The sequence below is a fragment of the Sus scrofa genome, chromosome 9 (genome assembly GCF_054392235.1).
Source record: "Sus scrofa isolate SSC_HxYL_T2T_F1_AM1 chromosome 9, Sscrofa_HxYL_maternal_Yorkshire_Landrace_v2.0, whole genome shotgun sequence".
NCBI lineage: Eukaryota > Metazoa > Chordata > Mammalia > Artiodactyla > Suidae > Sus > Sus scrofa.
In genome coordinates this window covers 26,461,174-26,479,820 of record NC_139391.1, presented here as the reverse complement: position 1 = coordinate 26,479,820, position 18,647 = coordinate 26,461,174, and the positions used below count along the sequence as shown (strand labels likewise).

General features: G+C 44.7%; 1 protein-coding gene across 7 annotated transcripts in view; it reads right to left on the bottom strand.

Moving 5' to 3' along the window:
• HEPHL1 (hephaestin like 1) overlaps window positions 1–18,647 on the bottom strand; it is a 134,142-nt gene that overhangs the window by 17,667 nt on the left and 97,828 nt on the right. For all 7 annotated transcript variants that reach the window (XM_084975727.1, XM_084975728.1, XM_084975726.1 and 4 more), the window contains 4 exons: window positions 13,651–13,863; window positions 10,312–10,525; window positions 4,405–4,544; window positions 1,450–1,590 (listed from right to left, as the gene is read on the bottom strand). In XM_084975727.1, the coding sequence (XP_084831853.1) occupies window positions 1,450–1,590; window positions 4,405–4,544; window positions 10,312–10,525; window positions 13,651–13,863 (708 nt within the window). The remainder of the gene's footprint in view (window positions 1–1,449; window positions 1,591–4,404; window positions 4,545–10,311; window positions 10,526–13,650; window positions 13,864–18,647) is intronic.

Genomic DNA, 18,647 nt, shown 5'->3' with positions numbered 1-18,647 from the left:
ACTGGAATAGAAGCCGATAAAGATTTTCCTTCCTTCAACACCATCCCTGCATAGATACCTTGCTAACTTTTTCTAGTGATACATTAAATTGTTTGCTTCTTTTTAAACATCTTTAACTTTTTTTAAGTTTATGTGACCTTTACTGTAATTACTATAACATTAGGTGTTATAATGTTATTATGTATTCATAAGAATAACTCCCCTGTAATTATACCTATGGTTGCTATCACCAGCTCTTTTTTTTTTTTTTTTTTTTTTTTTGTCTTTTTAGGGCCGCACCCATGGCATATGGAAGTCCCCAGGCTAGGGGTCGAATAGGAGCTACCGCTGCAGTCTACATCGCAGCCACAGCAACAGGGGATCCAAGCCGAGTCTTCGACCTACACCACAGCTCACAGTAAGGCCGGATCCTTAACCCACTGAGTGAGGCCAGGGATCGAACCTGCATCCTCATGGATACCGGTCGAGTTCACTGCTGCTGAGCCATGATGGAACTCCGCAGCTCTTGACATGTATGACAACCACACTTCAAATATGTAAGTGTCATAGAAGTTTCTCAGATTGTGAGATCTCTCCCTTCACTACATCTTTTAAAACCCAACTGGAGTTTTATCTCCTTAATTAAGCTTTCCATAATTGCTCCTAATTAATCCATCAGAATTCCTAGATTTTCCTTCTCTGAAATTTTATCAACACTCCTGGATATATATTCTTGAAATTCTTCACGACTTAGACGAATTTCATCACACGTTATCTGCACTACTGCTAAAATGTTTCATTTTGTTTGTGTTTTTTTTTCTCCCAAACTCGTTTTAGGCATCTGGAAAACAAAGCACGTTTAAGAGCTCAGGCCCAGGAGTCCAACAAACTGAGGTTCCAGTATGGCCAATATCCGACCTGGTTAAGTTCTTTACTCCTCTTTGCTTCAGTCACCTGCTAAATGGACATAACGATACCATAGTTTGTCGACTATATCAATTATATTATGCACATTTTTCACAATGTAACATAACTCATGGCAGGATGTGTCTTCCAATTAGTGGCTTAACTGACAGCAGGTTGTTTCTACTTTCTTTAGTTAACAGATACAATAATGATGGCCATTTTACTCAGTGGTATCAGGTTCAATGAAATATGTGGGTGTCTATCACTGGGTTATTATAAGAATAAACACATTTTTAAATTTTTTAATTTAAAAAAAATTTAAAACTTGCAAAAGGTTAACTAACCCTCAATATGTGTTAGCTACTATTATGTCTTCTTCTTTAAGGTGCCTACTGGCGCCCTAGAAACTCCATGAACACTTGGTTATTGAACAAATGGTGAGTTCATACTGCGGTAATGAGCGAAACACAGTGACATTCAAAATAAGCTCTGCAAAGACCCTTCAGAGATCGGAAAAGATCAGAAAAGAGTTGAGCCTGAAGTACCATCTCTGGGGTGAGTTACCTGGCTTTGTGATGGGCACTTGGAGTTGTCTCCCAGTATCCATGTCTTCCACACCCTGGGCTGAGATGGAGTAGGGCCGGTTGGCCTTATTCATAAATACGATGAGGATGGAGTCGCCCACCTCGGCATGAATCATCGGGCCTAAATGCAAAACACAGGCCTGTGTGCATTATCGTTGCTCTTTTCAACATTCACGTAATATACCCACGGGTGGTGTTTGACAAAATAAACAAAGGTCAGCTTTATGTTTAATGTACTTCCTCTAGAGGGCGATATCGTGTAGTGTTAAATACCATATCACGTTTGGCAAAGGGACCAACCTGGGGTCAAATCCTGCCTCCTTTACTTACTTATCAGAGAGGCCTTGAGTACGTCAAGTAACCTACCTGAGTCTCAATTTCCTCATCTGCAACATGGGTTTAATACCACATTTCTCAAAGGGTTACAGTAAGGATTATATAAAACATGTAAAGTGTTTATTTCAATGTATAGAAACACAGTTACATACTTAACAAATTAAATTGCTACTACTGCTGAGACATACTCTCCAGGAAGAGCCTGGAAAAGTTGTAATCCTCCTATGTATACCCTTCAGTACGTCTAAAATTGCTCTTTATCGGATAAATGGATATAGTGGTAAGGAGGCTCTGATGAAATAATGCACATAGAAGGGATTTCTAAGATAAAAAATTAACAAATAGATGTATGGATTTATGACCAATACAGTGATTTCACTAACGCGTATCCGAATGCCCAAGGCTGTTCCTCGGTGTTTGGACATCTTCAGGAGATGTGGGCTCTCTAGCTCCTCATGGCTCATTTCCATTAGAAGCAGCCAGCCTGAGGGGCAGTGGAAATTGGCCCCCATGTCACTGGAGGCGCCTGTAGGTGCATAACCGGGGACACCCCTCACCCATGACAGGTGTCTCCTGGTGCCCAGAACGAGGGACAAACCCAGTCTGCCCAGCCACACTGATGGAGCCTCCAATACACAGGGGTCTTCATGGGGCTTGGCTTGAAGGAGGTAGAAAGAGACTTCCATCCTGGAAGCACTCAGACCCGATCCCTGTGGTTCTTGGGATGTGTTTGCCCTCTGCGTTCCTAGGGAGATATGTTTGCATTGTGTGTTGCACCACATCTATCCACTCTTCACTGACTCAAAGCACGGATGGAATTGCTTTTTTAAGAAATCCAGTTGGCCCTCTGTATCCATGGATGCAGAGCCCGTGGCTAGAGAGGGCCAGCAGTACTATGCCAATTCATGTAAGGAACCTGAGCCTTTTGGTACCCATGGGGGTCCTGGAACCAAGCCCCCTAAGATACCAAGGGGCGACTGTCTCTTAAAGGCCTAAATAAATCTAAAATTTGTTCGACTATGATTATCTGTGGCAGAAAATATTTAGTATGAGTCAGGAAGTGTCTGAAAACTATTCTTTTTTTTTTAAAGATAAAATTAGAAAAGTCTAGATGTAGTCTCGAATAGTAATTTTGGGTACAGATCAGGGCATGTGTACACATATATAAAAATCACTACTACTTAAGTTCAACGTGCCTTGCTGTGCTGGTGAGAAGGCCTTCTGGCTTACGACCTGATGGGTCACAGGGAGCAGTAATGACCAGAGGTGTGCCTGCCCTGTGCCCTTGGCAGCTTCGGGAGCAAAGGCCTGGAAAATGAGTGGATGGACCTCCCCTTCCTCTGGCTGAGGTGCCATTGGGCTGGCCTTGGATGAAGTCACTGGTTTGTGTCATTTTACTGAGCAAACGAAACTGGGGCTCTTTGTGGGACTCTTTGTGGGATCAGAATCCTGTCTTCAGAGGTCTGTTGACACACAGGACTCAAGGGAAGGGATGTTTCCATGGCGATGACCTACTCGGTATGACCAACAAGCTTGGGAGCTGATGTTAATAGATGGTGATGGTGGACAGGTCACTTAATAATTTATGAACCTGGGAGTCATGGTGCCTTCTTTTAATAGGAAGGAGCACCTATTGGAGTTCCTGTCATGGTGCAACAGAAATGGATTCGACAAGGAACCACGAGGTTGTGGGTTCGATCCCTGGCCTTGCTCAGTGGGTTAAGGATCTGGGTTGCCATGAGCTGTAGTATAAGTTGCAGATGCAGGTTGGATCTATTGTTGCTGTGGCTGAGGCTGTGGCTGTGGCTGTGGCGTGGGCTGGCAGCTGTAGCTCCAATTCAGCCCCTAACCTGGGAACCTCCATATGCCTTGGGTGCGGCCCTAAAAAAAAAAAACTTTAATATTTACATAAGTCGCTTTGTACATTTAAAAAATGGAAACAGGTTTCCAAGTCATCTAAATTAGCCCTCTACTTTAAGATCTCATCTTCGTGGTGATGCTCAAGTGAAGAAGAGTGGGGGAGGTTGGCAGGAATGCTTCTCCAATCCCCAGGTCAGGCAGGCCAGGGCATCTGACAGAGGAGCTGGTTCTGAGAAGGCCCGGAATTAGGGCCCTTGGAACTGAAACCGGGTCTTTCACCCAAGCACCCCTCTCCCACACGGGGTTCCTCTTTTGTCAGAATTAGTTCTATGGTATGTCATCAAGGCACTGTGCGTGGATAACCAAGGACCCTGGAGAAGTTAGGCAAACACTCTGCCTGCTGTTCTAAAGCATCAACTCGTTTCAGGTTAAAATTTCCTGGCTCGGCAGAGGAGTGGCAAAGGGCAGCAGGTACTGGTTAGACTGCCCTGATGATAGGGATTCCTGTTCGGGAGTCTTCTGGTGGTCTTCCTATGGCTACTGTGTGAGTTGAGCACGCAGCACGCGCCCTAATAATGGGAGACCAGGATGCTGTCGCATTTGGATGAATGTAACCGGATTATTCTGTTCCTTCCATCCCTCTCAAGCACAAGTCTAACCAGATGTGGTGAGTGTGTGTGTGCGCGCGCGCGCGCGCGCACTGGGGGCTGGCAGTGCACGGCTTGGACCTGCGCCATACCCAGGAGTGCCAAGTGCTCCTCTCTTGGCGGTCGGGCTTTGATCTCCACAAATTCTCCATTGGTGTATTCCCTGTAAACCACCTTCTTGTACTGAGAGCCGATCCAGTTTTCAGTGTGGTTCATAAATATATCTCCATGTCTGCAAATCGGAAGCAACAGGAATTAAAGTTGTGAGAGGGCAGAAAAACCTGGAGTGCTTCTGTGTGATTCAGGGGTGCCCTGGAGCAGGGCTTCCCAACCTTGGCTGCAATCAGGATCTCGCTGAGGCACAGATCTTTTGCACCAGATTCTCTGGGAGCAGGGCCAGGAGTCTGCATTTGAAAGCACCTCTGGGGGTTGGGAGGTTCAGATGTGGGCAGTCCAGCACTGGCCTGTAGGCGATTCTTGGGAACCATTGTTCTGAAGCCCCCCTGGGTGTTGAATAGGGCCACTCTTGGTGACTTGTGGGCCTTTTGAGGGTGCACTTCTCTTCTTGGGACTAGCTAACCTCACACACATGCGCACACACACACAATCTACCACCTGTGTTTCTCCAGATTTCATATGTATCATTTGGTGCCTTGTCAGGCTTTTCCACTTTAAAGATCTCAAGAAACTCTATAGGTTGTGCATTGAACGTATACACATGTTCAAATATAGATACGGTGGATTCTTATTATTCACAGTAGTTACCTTTTAGAAAGTCACCCCAAACACTGAATTAATAAACACTGAATCATTGTTCCTAGGGAAAATACAGGATCTGGTTCCTTTGAATCTCTGGCCACAGTATTTTCATCAACAGATCAATATATAACCTTGTTTTTTGTGTGTTTATGTTTAAAGATATCTTATGTAGTAAACACTGCTGATTCATAAATACTGAACTCCTGGCCAATAGAACTATAACTCATGCCTGAATGAAGCTTATCTAACACCTGTATTTCCCCCATAAGGCACCACTCATCCTTCCCATGCTTAGCGCCATTGAAAGAGCTAAATCACCAACAAAACATACAAAAAAAAAAAAAAGTGGCCTAAGTAGATGACAAAAAGGACATTTGTTTCAGTAGGACAGCTGAAACAAGAAGGCCGAGAGATGCCTTATTGGTTTGACCTCAACCGGGAATGTGGACCTCTGGTGACATAAATTTTTCCCTGCAAATGACCACAGAAGCACCACAAGAATTGGTTTGGGGGTTACGGAGAGATTTCAGTGCGTAGGCAAATTCACGAATCTGGAATCTGCAAACAACGAGGATCAACCAGGTGTTTTACCCCGCACCAAACTAGATCATCGCAGAAGATAGAAAAAAATCCATTGATTTTATTCCCCAAATATTGGGTGTCTCACATCCTTCCATGTCCCACCGTTAAATGGCCCGTGCTGTCGTCTAAGCCACCTAATGGAAGTCACTTACCTGCATTAACTGAAATTGTTGCTAACCGTGATTCCTGCCCCCATGCGCCTCCCTTCCCTCTGCTCTCTGCCCTATAGGCTGGCAGTAGGGGGGAGGGGAGGCGAGGGGGGTCCTAAACCCTACAGTTGAATGTGTCTCTCCTTATGGAAAAGGTTTTTCAGGCGTCCCACTGGCGAGCACCTCGATTTAGCTCTCACGCCCCTTCCCTGTCGGCCTCTGCCAGCCTCCCAGGCCGGGTTTCCCATCACGGTCCTCTGGAAATACACCATTCTAAACATTCACTCTCAAACTCCACACACCCTCCAGGCCTTCCACCTGCTGCTCCCTGGGCCGAGAGCAGGCTTCCCACCTCTTGGGCTGGCCCTCTATTCCTGTCCCAGCTCAAAGACGACTTCCTCCTGGAAGCTTCCCCGCCGCTCCCCACCCCCCCACCCCGACCTACTCTCACCCCATCTTTCCCCCTCCCCCAGTGCCATCCTCACTCAGAGAGCTAATTCTAATGTCTTCCCGGTGGACCTTGACCATGGTCCTGTGTGGAAAGGACCCCTCTGCCCTTGTCAGCACTTTGCCCGAAGCCTAGCACACAGTAGGTATTGGAGAAACGCATGTATGTGTTCTCCCCTCCACTGTGTGCCTTCCAAGGGAGGAGAGTTTCTCTTCTCCTTTTGCTTTCCAAGGGTCCTTGTAGCATGTGTGGGGCTGTGACCAGCACAGACTCTGCCGTCTTCCAGCTTCCTTCCTCTGCACAAAGAGGGTGTCCACCTACCTCCCAGAACAGTGGTGGAGCTTAGATGAGTTAAGGTCTGTAAAGCTGTGTCTGTGTCAGACACACATCAAGCACCACACAATCGTCTGCTCTCTCATCATCTCAGTGGGATGTCACGTGATGATGCTGGGCCAAAGTTGATGGGTTGGGTCAAGTGTGTCATGAGGGTCATATCCGATAGGGTTTGTAAAATCCCTGGCCAAGTGCCTGGCTCATGGCAGGTGCTCAAAAGATGGCCAGTCTTTTTTTTTTTTTTTTGTCTTTTGTCCTTTTAGGGCCGCACCCAAAATATATGGAGGTTCCCAGGCTAGGGGTTTGTTTAATCAGAGCTACAGCTGCCGGCCTACGTCACAGCTACAGCAACGCCAGATCCGAGCTGCATCTGCAACCTACACCACAACTCACAGCAACGCGGATCCTTAACCCACTGAGTGAGGCAAGCGATTGAACCCGCAACCTCATGATTCCTAGTCGGATTCATTTCTGCTGCGCCACGATGGGAACTCCAAAAGATGGCAAGTCCTATCTCAAATGCCAGGTTAGTTAAATTACACGCAGATCAGCCCACAAGCTCAGGAGTGCTAGGAATACAACTTCATTTTGCTATAGAAACCTAGGAGTTCCCACTGTGGTACGGTGGGTTAATGATCTGGCTTGTCTCTGGTGGTACCAGTTTGATCCCTGGAGTGGGTTAAGGATCGGCATTGCTACAGCTATGGTGTAGGCTGCAGCTGCAGCTCAGGTTCAATCCCTGGCCTGGGAACTTCCATACACCTTGGGTGCGGCCAAGATGGGTGCGGCCAAGAAAGAAAGAAAAAAAAAAAGAAACCTACTCTTTGTTTTCAACTTCTCTCCCACTGCACCACCCCTGGCATTGTGCTGATGGTCCCATTTGTCACCTCCGTGGGCTCCTGAGCCCTCCCCAGTTTTTAGGAAGCCCCAAGGAAAGACTTCCAGGTGCCCAGGAGAGGCAGAGGGTCTGTGCTGACCAGGCCTGTAAATGTCTCAGGGAAAACCCATCCTGAGGGGTTTGAAAACCAGAGGTGTCCTATGATAGGGCCTTGGGTCAAAGGGCAGACCCCTAACAACTGGGGTGCAGAGGGCACTTATTCCTGGGCTCTTATCTACAGAGATGCCACAGGTGGGCCACTAGGACAATCTGTCATTTCAGTTCTTTTTTTTTTTTTTTTTTGTCTTTTGTCTTTTGTTGTTGTTGCTATTTCTTGGGCCGCTCCCGCGGCATATGGAGGTTCCCAGGCTAGGGGTCGAATCAGAGCTGTAGCCACTGGCCTATGCCAGAGCCACAGCAACAAGAGATCCGAGCCTTGTCTGCAACCTACACCACAGCGCATGGCAACGCCGGATCCCCAACCCACTGAGCAAGGCCAGGGATTGAACCTGCAACCCCATGTTCCTAGTCGGATTCGCCAACTACTGAGCCATGATGGGAACTCCTGTCATTTCAGTTCTATACTACGTTTTTTGCTACAGATCTGCTGTATTTTTTTCTTTTTTCTTTGGCTGCCCCATGGTATATGGAGTTCCAGGTCAGGGACCAGGCCTATGCCATAGCTGGGGCAATGACGGATCTTTTAAGCCGCTGGGGCTCCAACCTGCTACCTGGCACTGCAGAGATGCTGCTGATGCTGTTGCACCACAGCAGAACTCCTTTTTTTTTTTTTTCTTCCCATTTTTAAGATCTGCTGTACTTGTATGTGAATGTGATTCATTTCACTCTGCTTTTATTAATTTATGGGCAAAATCTAGAGTGGCAGATACACCCAGGACCCTCTATCTATATGTCACTGGAGAGATGTTGCAAGACATGTTTCCTTGAAAACTCCATCTTGTCCTTCTTTACTTTATCCCATCTTCCTGCTTTGAAAAACAGTCACAGTACTGGTAAATGACTTAAGCTTAAGAACAAAGACCTAAAGGCATAAGTGACTTAAGCTTAAGAACTGTTAGTGCCTAGAGGTCAGAGTAAGAGCTTAACCCTTTACCACCTAAGTGGCTTTTTAAATAGTAAAAGAACTTATATAAAAGTAAACAAACCCTGTATCATCCACCCATAGCCACTCCTCACTTGATCTCACAATAAAAGCAGTGTGGTTTCTTGAGGCAGGGCGCTCTTGGTCCCTGAGACCTTGAGTCCCCCGGCTCCCACCTTTACTTAAGATAAATGTCTCTGTGTCTTGTTTTATGTTAACTATTTTTCCTTAAGTTCCACAGCACCTGTTCTTCAGCCCCATCCTGCTGAGCTGGCCCCGGCAGAGAGACAATTGCAAAAGACTAAAACTAGGGCTTCTTGCCAGCCCAGAGGGATGGGGCTGAAAACAGAAATTACACTGAGTTTCCAGAAAATAATGGTTGTATTTTTTATACAGTTGGGGGCCAAGATTATATTAAAATTATTACACAATGATTTCTTCAGTGATGGCAGCCTTTGAAGGAAATAATCATTTTAGAAAAGGCCATATTAGTATTCATTTCCTTTCCCACTGCACCAGCATCTGTCTTTAGCTTGTACAGGCAGCACTGGTCTAGCAGGAGAGCGGTGTCCAGTGTAACAAAATGGGTTAGTGAATCACTGAATGAGTTTTAAATTGCCCTGCCCTTGAGGCAAATCTTTTAAAAATAAAGAATCATTTGGTTTCTTCATTCATCCACAAGGTGGCACTGTTGACACTCTCTTTGCTGTGAACCTGCACCCTTAAAACAGGCCAAGTTAGACGAGAGAAAGAACAGGTTAAGATTCAGAACACCTGGGTGCAGAGGAGTTTGTGGGAGCAGCATAACCCAGAGGATTAGCCTGAGGGCTGGGGAGGGGATGGATAGGGAAGCGTGATAATAAATAAGAGGAACAGGACATCATCGAAGTGGTTTGACCTGCAAAAGGTCTATTTCAGCTCCGACTCTGCCAGCGACTAGCTGGACCACTTTATTGGGTCTAGTCTCCTGTCTGTATATTCTCATATACAGTGATACCTAAGCAGAAGGTGTTAATTTGGGGGAGAAGTTCAGCAGGTCTGGGCCTGAGATGCTTCCCTTCCTTTCTCCTTTGGTTCTACCCCAGTGGCCCTTTGGGCAGATAGAGACCAGGCTCACAAGCCTGCAGAGGCTTGAGTCCTGCTGATTCTTTGGTGCTTAGCGCTGGCTGGCAGCGCTTTCACAGGAGGGTCGGTCAATCCTGCTGACACCCTGGGTACCCAGCCTACCAAAGAGACCTGCTCTTCCTGTCCCAACTCGGGGATCTCTGCCAATGCCTCCTACTCACACCCTGATTGCCCCCACACCAGGGCAGTGCAAGAAAATGGCCCAGCCTCAGTCCCTCCCCGGCTGCCCCAGCAGCCCCTCTTCTCACCGGAGACCTACCACCATCTCCACTTCCCTCTGCACCTTTTTTTATCTTGCAGAGACCACCAGGGGATGGGCCTCTTCCCCTAAACCCTTCCACCCCAGGCTCACTCAAAGCCACATTCGTCGGTCTGACAGCCACCCTTGGAACCAGCCAGCGGCTGGACAGAGCCCGCAGCCGGAATGCCCTCAAGATGCCTTCAGCCCCCTTCCCAGGATGGAGATGGCAGCCTCCTTCAGCTTCTGTGCTCATGAGTAAAACCTCTGTCTGCCAGGATTGGGCAGACAAAACCAGGACCTTTTTAGGTCCCACATTTGACCAGCACCCACGGGAGCATGTGCGACCCCACCCCAGAGACTCGGCGGCTTCGCCTGCGCGGTACCTTTCCCTTCCTGCGTCCAAGTGCTGCTTTTCGAACTCCCAGTTTTTGTTAGGGGCATAATCCCATTCTACCTCTTCAGCGGCGATGTAAAAGGTTCTTATCATCCCGTAGGGCTGCTCAGAAGGGTCCTTGTTGCCGCAGCTGCTGACCTCATAGATCTGATTCATGCCTCTCTCGAAATGGTGCAGGGTGGAGCAGAACACCCTGAAGATACCTGGGGGAGAGACAGCTTGGCGTCACGCACACTGGTTTGGGTTTGCTAGCAAACCTATGTAATTGATTCCAAAATAACTAGCCAGAAAGGTGGATTTTTGAAACATCCCTTTTATATAGCATTTCAAAATCAGATCCCCCAAGGGGAATAAATTACCATGAATATATTTACTTATGGGTAAAATTCATTTACGGTGAACAAATAAAACTGGCAAAGTTGCTGCCAAGAAATGCTTTCTCTGGGCCTCCCTGCTGTACACACCTATTAGAAGACAGTCACTCCTGGAAAATCACTGATAGATATTATCTTTACCCAGCCGGGCTTAAAAGGAACACATTCCCTGTAAGATTAATATCCTAGATAAAATGCAAAGTTGGCCACATTTCTGAACTCACGTCTTTTGCCCTAAAGGATTTCATAAGCTACAAAGTGCAGCACAGGTAAGGTGTTATTATTAAAACTAAATGTCTTTCTTCATTAAGCCCTTGAGCAGAGGAGGGGCTTGTTGCCAACGGCAGGTCTACACTGTGGCAGGTGAAAAGAAAAATGAAATACCAACATCATGTCTGACTGAGAACTATGTAATTTTTAGGCTGAATTTTCTAGAAGCCTTGGCATCAGTTCTATATATATATCTCTTAGTTGAACTCACCATATAATCATATCAAATGAAATTATTGGAAGACATTAACTTCAGTGAAATTATTGGATCAATTTCAATAATTTATTAAGATTATTGAATAATTTATTAAGAAATTAATAAACCTTCCCTTCCTCCAGGAGAGGCTGTTCTTAGAGCAGAGTCACGAGTGTGGCTCTCACTACCTCCAATGCAGAGAGACGGCTTCTATCGTGTCACACGTGTCTCAGTATTATCAAATTAATCCATTAGGATGAGCCCAGACTGTTGGTCCAGGGGGTGCCCTGGTACCCCCAGGCTCTGATGATGACCCTCATGAGGAAGGGTCTCTGTAAAAGCACAGAGAAGATACCTCTGAGGACAGACAACAGGAGAACTCCCTTTCCTGTTTCCCGTTGGTCTCCAGGCAGCTCGCTATTTCTTCAACAGAGTCACCTTCCCTAAGAACAATGAGGAGCTCAAGGCCTTGATGGTGGTGATGTTTTCACAATGGATACTCCTCCAGACTCATCAATTTGCATATATTAAATATATATAGCGTTTTGTGTATCAATCACAACAGTAAAGTGTTTTTTCAAAAAAAGAACAAAGAGAAAATGAGTTGTAGCCGATAGGCTACTCTACCCATGTTTTGGGTACTGCTTTTGACTTAGGGATATGGTACAGAAATTGGGGAAATGACTAAGCTTTTAAGCAATCACAGATTTATACTCACCACCAAACATAAACCAGGAAACGCTGCTATGAAGCTCTTTAGAAACTGTAGCCAAGTCCCTAAAATTATTCCAGCCATCTCTAGCTTTGAATGGACTATCTCTATGGACTAAAACTATTTGGCTGTTTCCCTCCTTTCTCCTCATTAGTTTTTTCTTTCTTTCTTTCTTTCTTTCTTTCTTTCTTTCTTTCTTTCTTTCTTTCTTTCTTTCTTTCTTTCTTTCCTTTCTTTCTTTCTTTCTTTCTTTCTTTCCTTCCTTCTTTCAAAAACAGCATCTGTGGCATATGGAAGTTCCCGGGCTAGGCGTCAAATTGGAGCTGCAGCTGCAGCCTACACCACAGCCACAGCAATGCTGGATCTGAACCACATCTCCAACCTATGCTATAGCTTGTGGCAACGCCAGATCCTTAACCCACTGAGCAATGCCATGGATCAAACCCACATCCTCATGGACACTGTGTTGGGTTCTTAACCCACTGAACCATAACAGGAACTCTCCCCTCTTTGGTCTTGAGGAGTGTATTAAAAGAAATCATAATTCCCAAGGCATCCCTTGAGACAACTCATACTTGATCAATTATATTAATATCAAAAGGTTGAATATTAGAAGCTTTCCAACAAGGATTATGACACTTCTAGTCTCAGGCAGTTCTTGGATAAAAGTTTTGAAGCCCAAACCTCACGTTCTTTACCAGTGGCACCGAGAGGCATCCAAGTTGCATTTCCAGTGTGAATAAATAAATATCCATTCATAAAGGAGACAGAGCCAGCAAGTACTCACCTTGGGTAGCGATTGGTTTCTTTTTAAGACTAATGAAAAAGTTGAGAGAAACATGTGGAACACCTAAACCATGGCTATTCTTATTTTTCATGAGCCAGCTTATGTTGTTCTCTGTCTTTTACAAAAATGCCCCAGTTTTATCTAATTAGCTTGGGAATCTCTAAGAAGAGGGACAGCCACTGGCACGTGAATGGGCTCTCCATGGAGCTAAGACCCAATGCAGCTTGCCCTGTGGGTGCCCAAGAGAATGAAAACAGGGAAGTCTGGGAGTTCCTGTCATGGTGCAGTGGAAACGAATCCGACTAGGAACCATGAGGTTGTGGGTTCGATCCCTGGCCTTGCTCAGTGGGTTAAGGATCGGGCATTGTCATGAGCTGTGGCGTAGGTCACAGCCATAGCTCTGATTAGACCCTTAGCCTGGGAACCTCCATATGCCATGGGTGTGCTCCAAAAAAGCCAAAAAAAAAAAAAAAAAAAAAAAAAGGAAGGGGGGAAGAAAATAGGGAAGTCCCCAAATACCTTATCAAGAGACCACTGATCAGACCACTATCAGTGTATAGCGAAGGGAGACAGGTTCACATCCATAACCTGGAAGCAGCCCCTGGGTTGCTCATGCCTGGTAGATGCTTTAGAGCATCAATTAAAATGATGTTTGTGCTTAAAGAGAACAACAACAGCAAAATTCCTCCTTTCGGGGGCTGAACTGTTCATGGATATAAATCAAGAGCATTCTCCTAGGATTTGTGACAAGGTCATTTGGAGGACTCCCACTTCTGCTTTGTGGATGTTATTTTAGATGCTTCTCCTCTGTCCTTTACACTATGTGGCTGGAATAAAACAGTCAGGATTCTCCGATTCGAGTCAAGACCATACCTCTTTCTGCACACCCCGAAGTGTCCAAGTTCAACCGATTTCTCCTAGAGGAGGACCCTCTGAGCCTTTGCCTGAGATTGGAATTTGGTGACCTGAGCTGACCCCGCCAGGATTACCTGCCCGGTCCGGCTGCATGAATGCCGTCGTGGCCACGTGGGGAAACAGGGCCAGGGAGTCGCGGTGAGTCCCTCGTAAGTGGATAGTGTTTCCTTGAAAATAAACTCCATGCATGTCAGTGTCGGTGCCCATTCCAATCAAATGCCAGGAAACTCTATCCTTTTTGCACATGGTTAGGCCTGGTTGGTTGCCATACATATAGCCGTTAATAGCTAAATGGAAGGAAAATGATCATCAGAGCCCACCGGAAATTTGTAGATGTACTGAAAACACATCATCTTAGTGAAAGATTATCAATGTGTATGGAGCTCAAGTTCAAGTTCTAGCTATTTACAGAAGTCCTTATTATCAGAGAATAAGGAGACCTGGAAAAAAGTCACATGGTGAATCAAAATAGAAGCCAAAATTAACGTGTAATGAAAATATACTAAAATTGTGAAAATGTTCTAGTTAGACACAGAGCCTGAATTCTAAGAATCTATAAGGAATAAAGCAGGTTGTTTCCTGGTGTAATTTTTTTTCTAACAAAATTGTTGAATGATGTAAGATGATATCCTTCGATTTACATTTTAGTTTATAGATTAGGAAGAATATCACCTATAAAATATTTATGGACTGTACCAGTTTCTCCCAAGTCTTCTCTAAAATTTTGATAGGAAAATCATTTTCTTTGGAGGTTCTTATTCTGTCATCTCCCTTGTTAAGTGGTTTCTTCCTCAGTTATTCATTTAATTTTGTCGCATTCTCATTTACCAATGGTTTTGCTTTTGATTCCAGAAGTTATCAGTTATCCCTGTACTGAGATTGCAATTGATTGACATTTTATTTGCATGTCTGGTCAGAAGAGGATTGTTTTGTTTTGTTTTGTTTTTTGGTTTTGTCTTTTTAGGGACGCACTCACAGCATATGCAAGTTCCCAGGCTAGGGGTCGAATCCAAGCTAGCTGCTGGCCTACACCACAGCCAAAGCAACAAGGGATCCAAGCCATGTCTGTGACCTGCATCACAGCTCACAGCAATACCGGATCCTTAATCCACTGAGAGAGGACAGGGTCCAAACCCGAGTCTTCAAGCATACTAGTCGGATTCATCACTGCTGAGCCACGACAGGAACTCCAATTTTTTTTTTTTTTTTTTTTGATGGGGAGCAGGATGCTAAGTTATAGGAGGTTAGTCTTTGAGTAAATAAATTTACCTTCTGATAACTTTGATTTCCCTACTTCAACAAAACAACTGAAGATACTTTGAACAATGATTACATAGATATGAAGACCATTTGTATCTCCAGAAATGCAAATTGTTTTTCTCTTTTGTATCACCACCAACACATCAATCTTGGCTCCCTGGAGCAGGTGCTTGAGAAGAATTGAGAAATGACATTCCCACTCTGCAGGGATGAATGCCCTGAATGAGTAGCCTCGAGGGCTGACTGCACATTATGTGTCATGCTTGATGTTCCTTAGAGAGAGATTCTGTCCCCGCCTCCACTCTTTCTAATGCCCATTCATCATACACACGAATGATCTGTTATAATCCCATTGTCAAATAAAATTACCTGTTATTTCTTTATCTGCAAAATGAGTGGTGATTTGTAATTTTACTACAATATCTAGAATTATTAGTAGGAATTCTAGAAGCCCTGGAGCTACTAGGAAGAATACCACATTTTCTGGAAAAAAAATTTTTGATGGTGCTTTTGCAAGTAAATTATCTAAATCTTGTCCACTGAATGCGAAAGAAATAGCATTGTAAATTGGGATGCTAATAATTCAGTCCTCAGCTGGCAGGTAGGGAATCTTCTGTTGCCTTGGAACTCTGGTTTAAATCCTCTATTTCTGGGACATTCATTCATTCATTCAACAAACACCACTAAATATAGACCATACAATAGGTGCAATGCAAAGCACTGTAAGCCATGTAAGGCATTCTCCCTTTGGTATTGTTGTCATCTTTCTTCCTCCCACTCCATGCAAGCAAAACTGGAGACACAATTTAGTTTATAATTAATGAGAATTCTGAACTAAAAACATAATTTTCCTTTGATTGATTGACTTTTTAAGATTTTTATTTTTTCTTTTAGAGTTGGTTTACAATGTTCTGTCAATTGCTGCCATACAACAATGTGACCTAGTCATACATATAAATATATTTGCTTTTTAAAAATTTTAATTTAAATTTTTTTTTTTTTTTTTTTTGCTTTTTTGGGCTGAACCCGTGACATATGGAGGTTCCCAGTCTAGGGGTCAAATCAGAGCTACAGCTGCCAGCCTACACCACAGCCACAGCAACATGGAATCCAAGCCTCATCTACAGCCTACACCACAGCTCATGGCAACACTGGATTCCCGAATTTTTGCTATTTTAATTATGGTATGTCTTTATGTGGTTCTGTTTGGTTTCATCTTGGTTTCCTTCTTTAGGTTTGGGCATTTTCAGCCATAATTTCATCAATTACACTTTTGACTCCTTCTTTGTCTCTCTCTTATTCTGAGACCCTTATTATGTGAATGTTGGAACACTTGATGCTGACACAGATGCCCTTTAAATTGCTTTCATTTTTAAAATTTGTTTTCCTTTTTGCTGTCTTGATTGGGCGATTTTTATTATGCTGCCTTCCAGATCATGTATGCAGTCTTCTGAATCCCGCAGTCTTCTATTAATTCCTTCTAGTGTTTTTCATTTCAATTACTGTATTCTTCAGCTCTAGTTGGTTCTTTTTTATATTTTTTAGTTCCTTGTTAAAATTCTCATTGTGTTCATCTATTCTTTTCCTTATATCAGTCAGCATTCTTATTACTGTTGCTTTGAACTCTATCTGGTAAACTGTTTGTTTCTGTTTCATTAGTTGCTTTTCAGGGCTTTTCTCTTGTTCTTTCAACTGGAACAAATTCTTCTGTTTTCTCATTCTGCTTAAATGTCCTTTCTCTATGAAATTAGGTGAAACAGTTGCCTATTGCAGTCTTGAAGGGGACTCCTTGGATGAGAGTGTCTTGCAGTCTGAGGGTGCCCAGTGGTTTTCACAGGAGAGCTTGATCTGAAGTCATGTCTTTCTCCAGGGTGTGCTGGCAGCTATCAACTTGGTAGGAGGTGGGGCCAGAGATAGGTGGCTAGAGCCAGAGGCAGGTATCAACCAGGGCTTCTCCTCTGCTCAGTGGCTGTCACTACCCTATTGCAGGTGGGGACAGGTCCCAAACTGCTAAAGCAGAAGCCTTCACGGTTGAATCTGAGCTAGCTCTAGTCCCTTTAAGTGAGAATATCACCGGCACCCTTGCCCCACAGGAGAGCAGTGCTAGAACAAGAGGGGCTGGGATGGGCATTTGGTGTGGGCCTGGGCACAGGCTGTGGAAGTCTGGCCATAGCTGGAGATCCGGACTGCTTCTGATGCACTGCCTGTGTAGGCACCAGAAACGGCTGCCCTTGCCCTGCTCTGATGCCACTTCAGGTCTCAGCCTCTTTTCTCTCTCACAGCCAAGCTCTCCTCTTGGCCACAGTGGCCCTCACCCCAGGGTGGAGCTGTGTCGTGAAGCAAATGGGCCCATAGCAGTTACTTGGCTCAGGCTGGGGCACATGCCAGGGCAGACACAGCAAACTGGCCAGCAACCATGGGGTTTCAGTCTACCCTCTCTGCCCTGTTTCAGGAGTAAGAATGCATGTGCACAGTCCTCATGAGTGGAGTCCAGGCTTCCCACAGCCCTTCTGTCCATCCCACTGGCCCTCCAACCAGACTGGGGGACACGTCTTCCCAGCGTCAGACCTAAGCTTGAGGTGCACAACATGTGGCTTAAATCACTCACAACATGTGGCTTAAATCACTCACTCCACCCGTGGACTCCCCCTCTTCTTCTCAGCCCCCTTCCAGGCCCACAGGTCCAGACCCGATTGCTTCTCTTCCCTTCCTATCCAATTCCTTTGGATCTTTCTTACAGCCTTGGTTGTACAGGAGTCTTTCTGCCAGTTCCAGTTAGTTCTCAGTGAGAATCGTTCTGCACGTAGGTGTATTTCTGATGTTTGTGTGAAGAGGTGAGTTCCACATCCTCCTACTCTGCCGCCTTGTTATCCTCCTCTGGGCATTTTTGTTGACTTGCATGCTGGCAGCCATTTGAGTTTGGACTCTTGTGCATTACTCTGCCACCTCGGGGAACGTGCCCAAGACTAACCTGGGTTACTTACACCAATTACAAGGTGGTGTGCTATTGTTAACAATTGACACGAGAGGCAGAGAAGGATAATTAACTAATTCCTCCTACATGAAGATCTTGATGGGAATGGCTAGGGTTTTGTAAATTAACACTTAGACAGTCATATATACAACTTGATAAGAGCTACTTTGCTATATAATGATTATTTCCAATTATCACTCAAATTATCTAACTTAAAGACATTATTGCAAACCCAAGGGAGACAATTTGTCAGTAACTTTCTACACTTATGACGTACTGGGATTTCCACTAGCTTCGTCTAAGGCTGATAAAGTGCTTTAGAAGTGTTAAGATTCAGATTTCTGGGGGATAGGGAGGTTTCACTATACCTTGTGAGGCTGAAGCCATGAAATAGTTTACTCATGACTGAGAACAACACCCAAGAAACAAAAACTAAGATGGTTATATGTAGAATATAAAATATGGCCTGAAATATAAAAATTGGTTGTATTTTTTAAAGCTATAATTCTTGTAGACCCATGGTTAAAAATTTGACTGTGCCCACTAAAAATGGTCATCTATGTTTTGCACTTCAGATTTGTGAAAAATAAAGTTTCTGTGGGAAGGTGAAAAAAAAATAAAATAAAATATGGCACAGGAGTTTCCACTGTGGCAGAATGGGACTAGTGGCATCTTGGGAGTAGTGGGACGCAGGTTCGATCCCTGACCCAGCATAGTGGGTTAAGGATCCAGCATTGCCACAGCTGTAGCTTAGGTCACAGCTGTGGCTTGGATCTGATCCCTGGCCCAGGAATTCCATATGCCATGTGGCAACCAAAAAAGAAAAAAAAAATACAG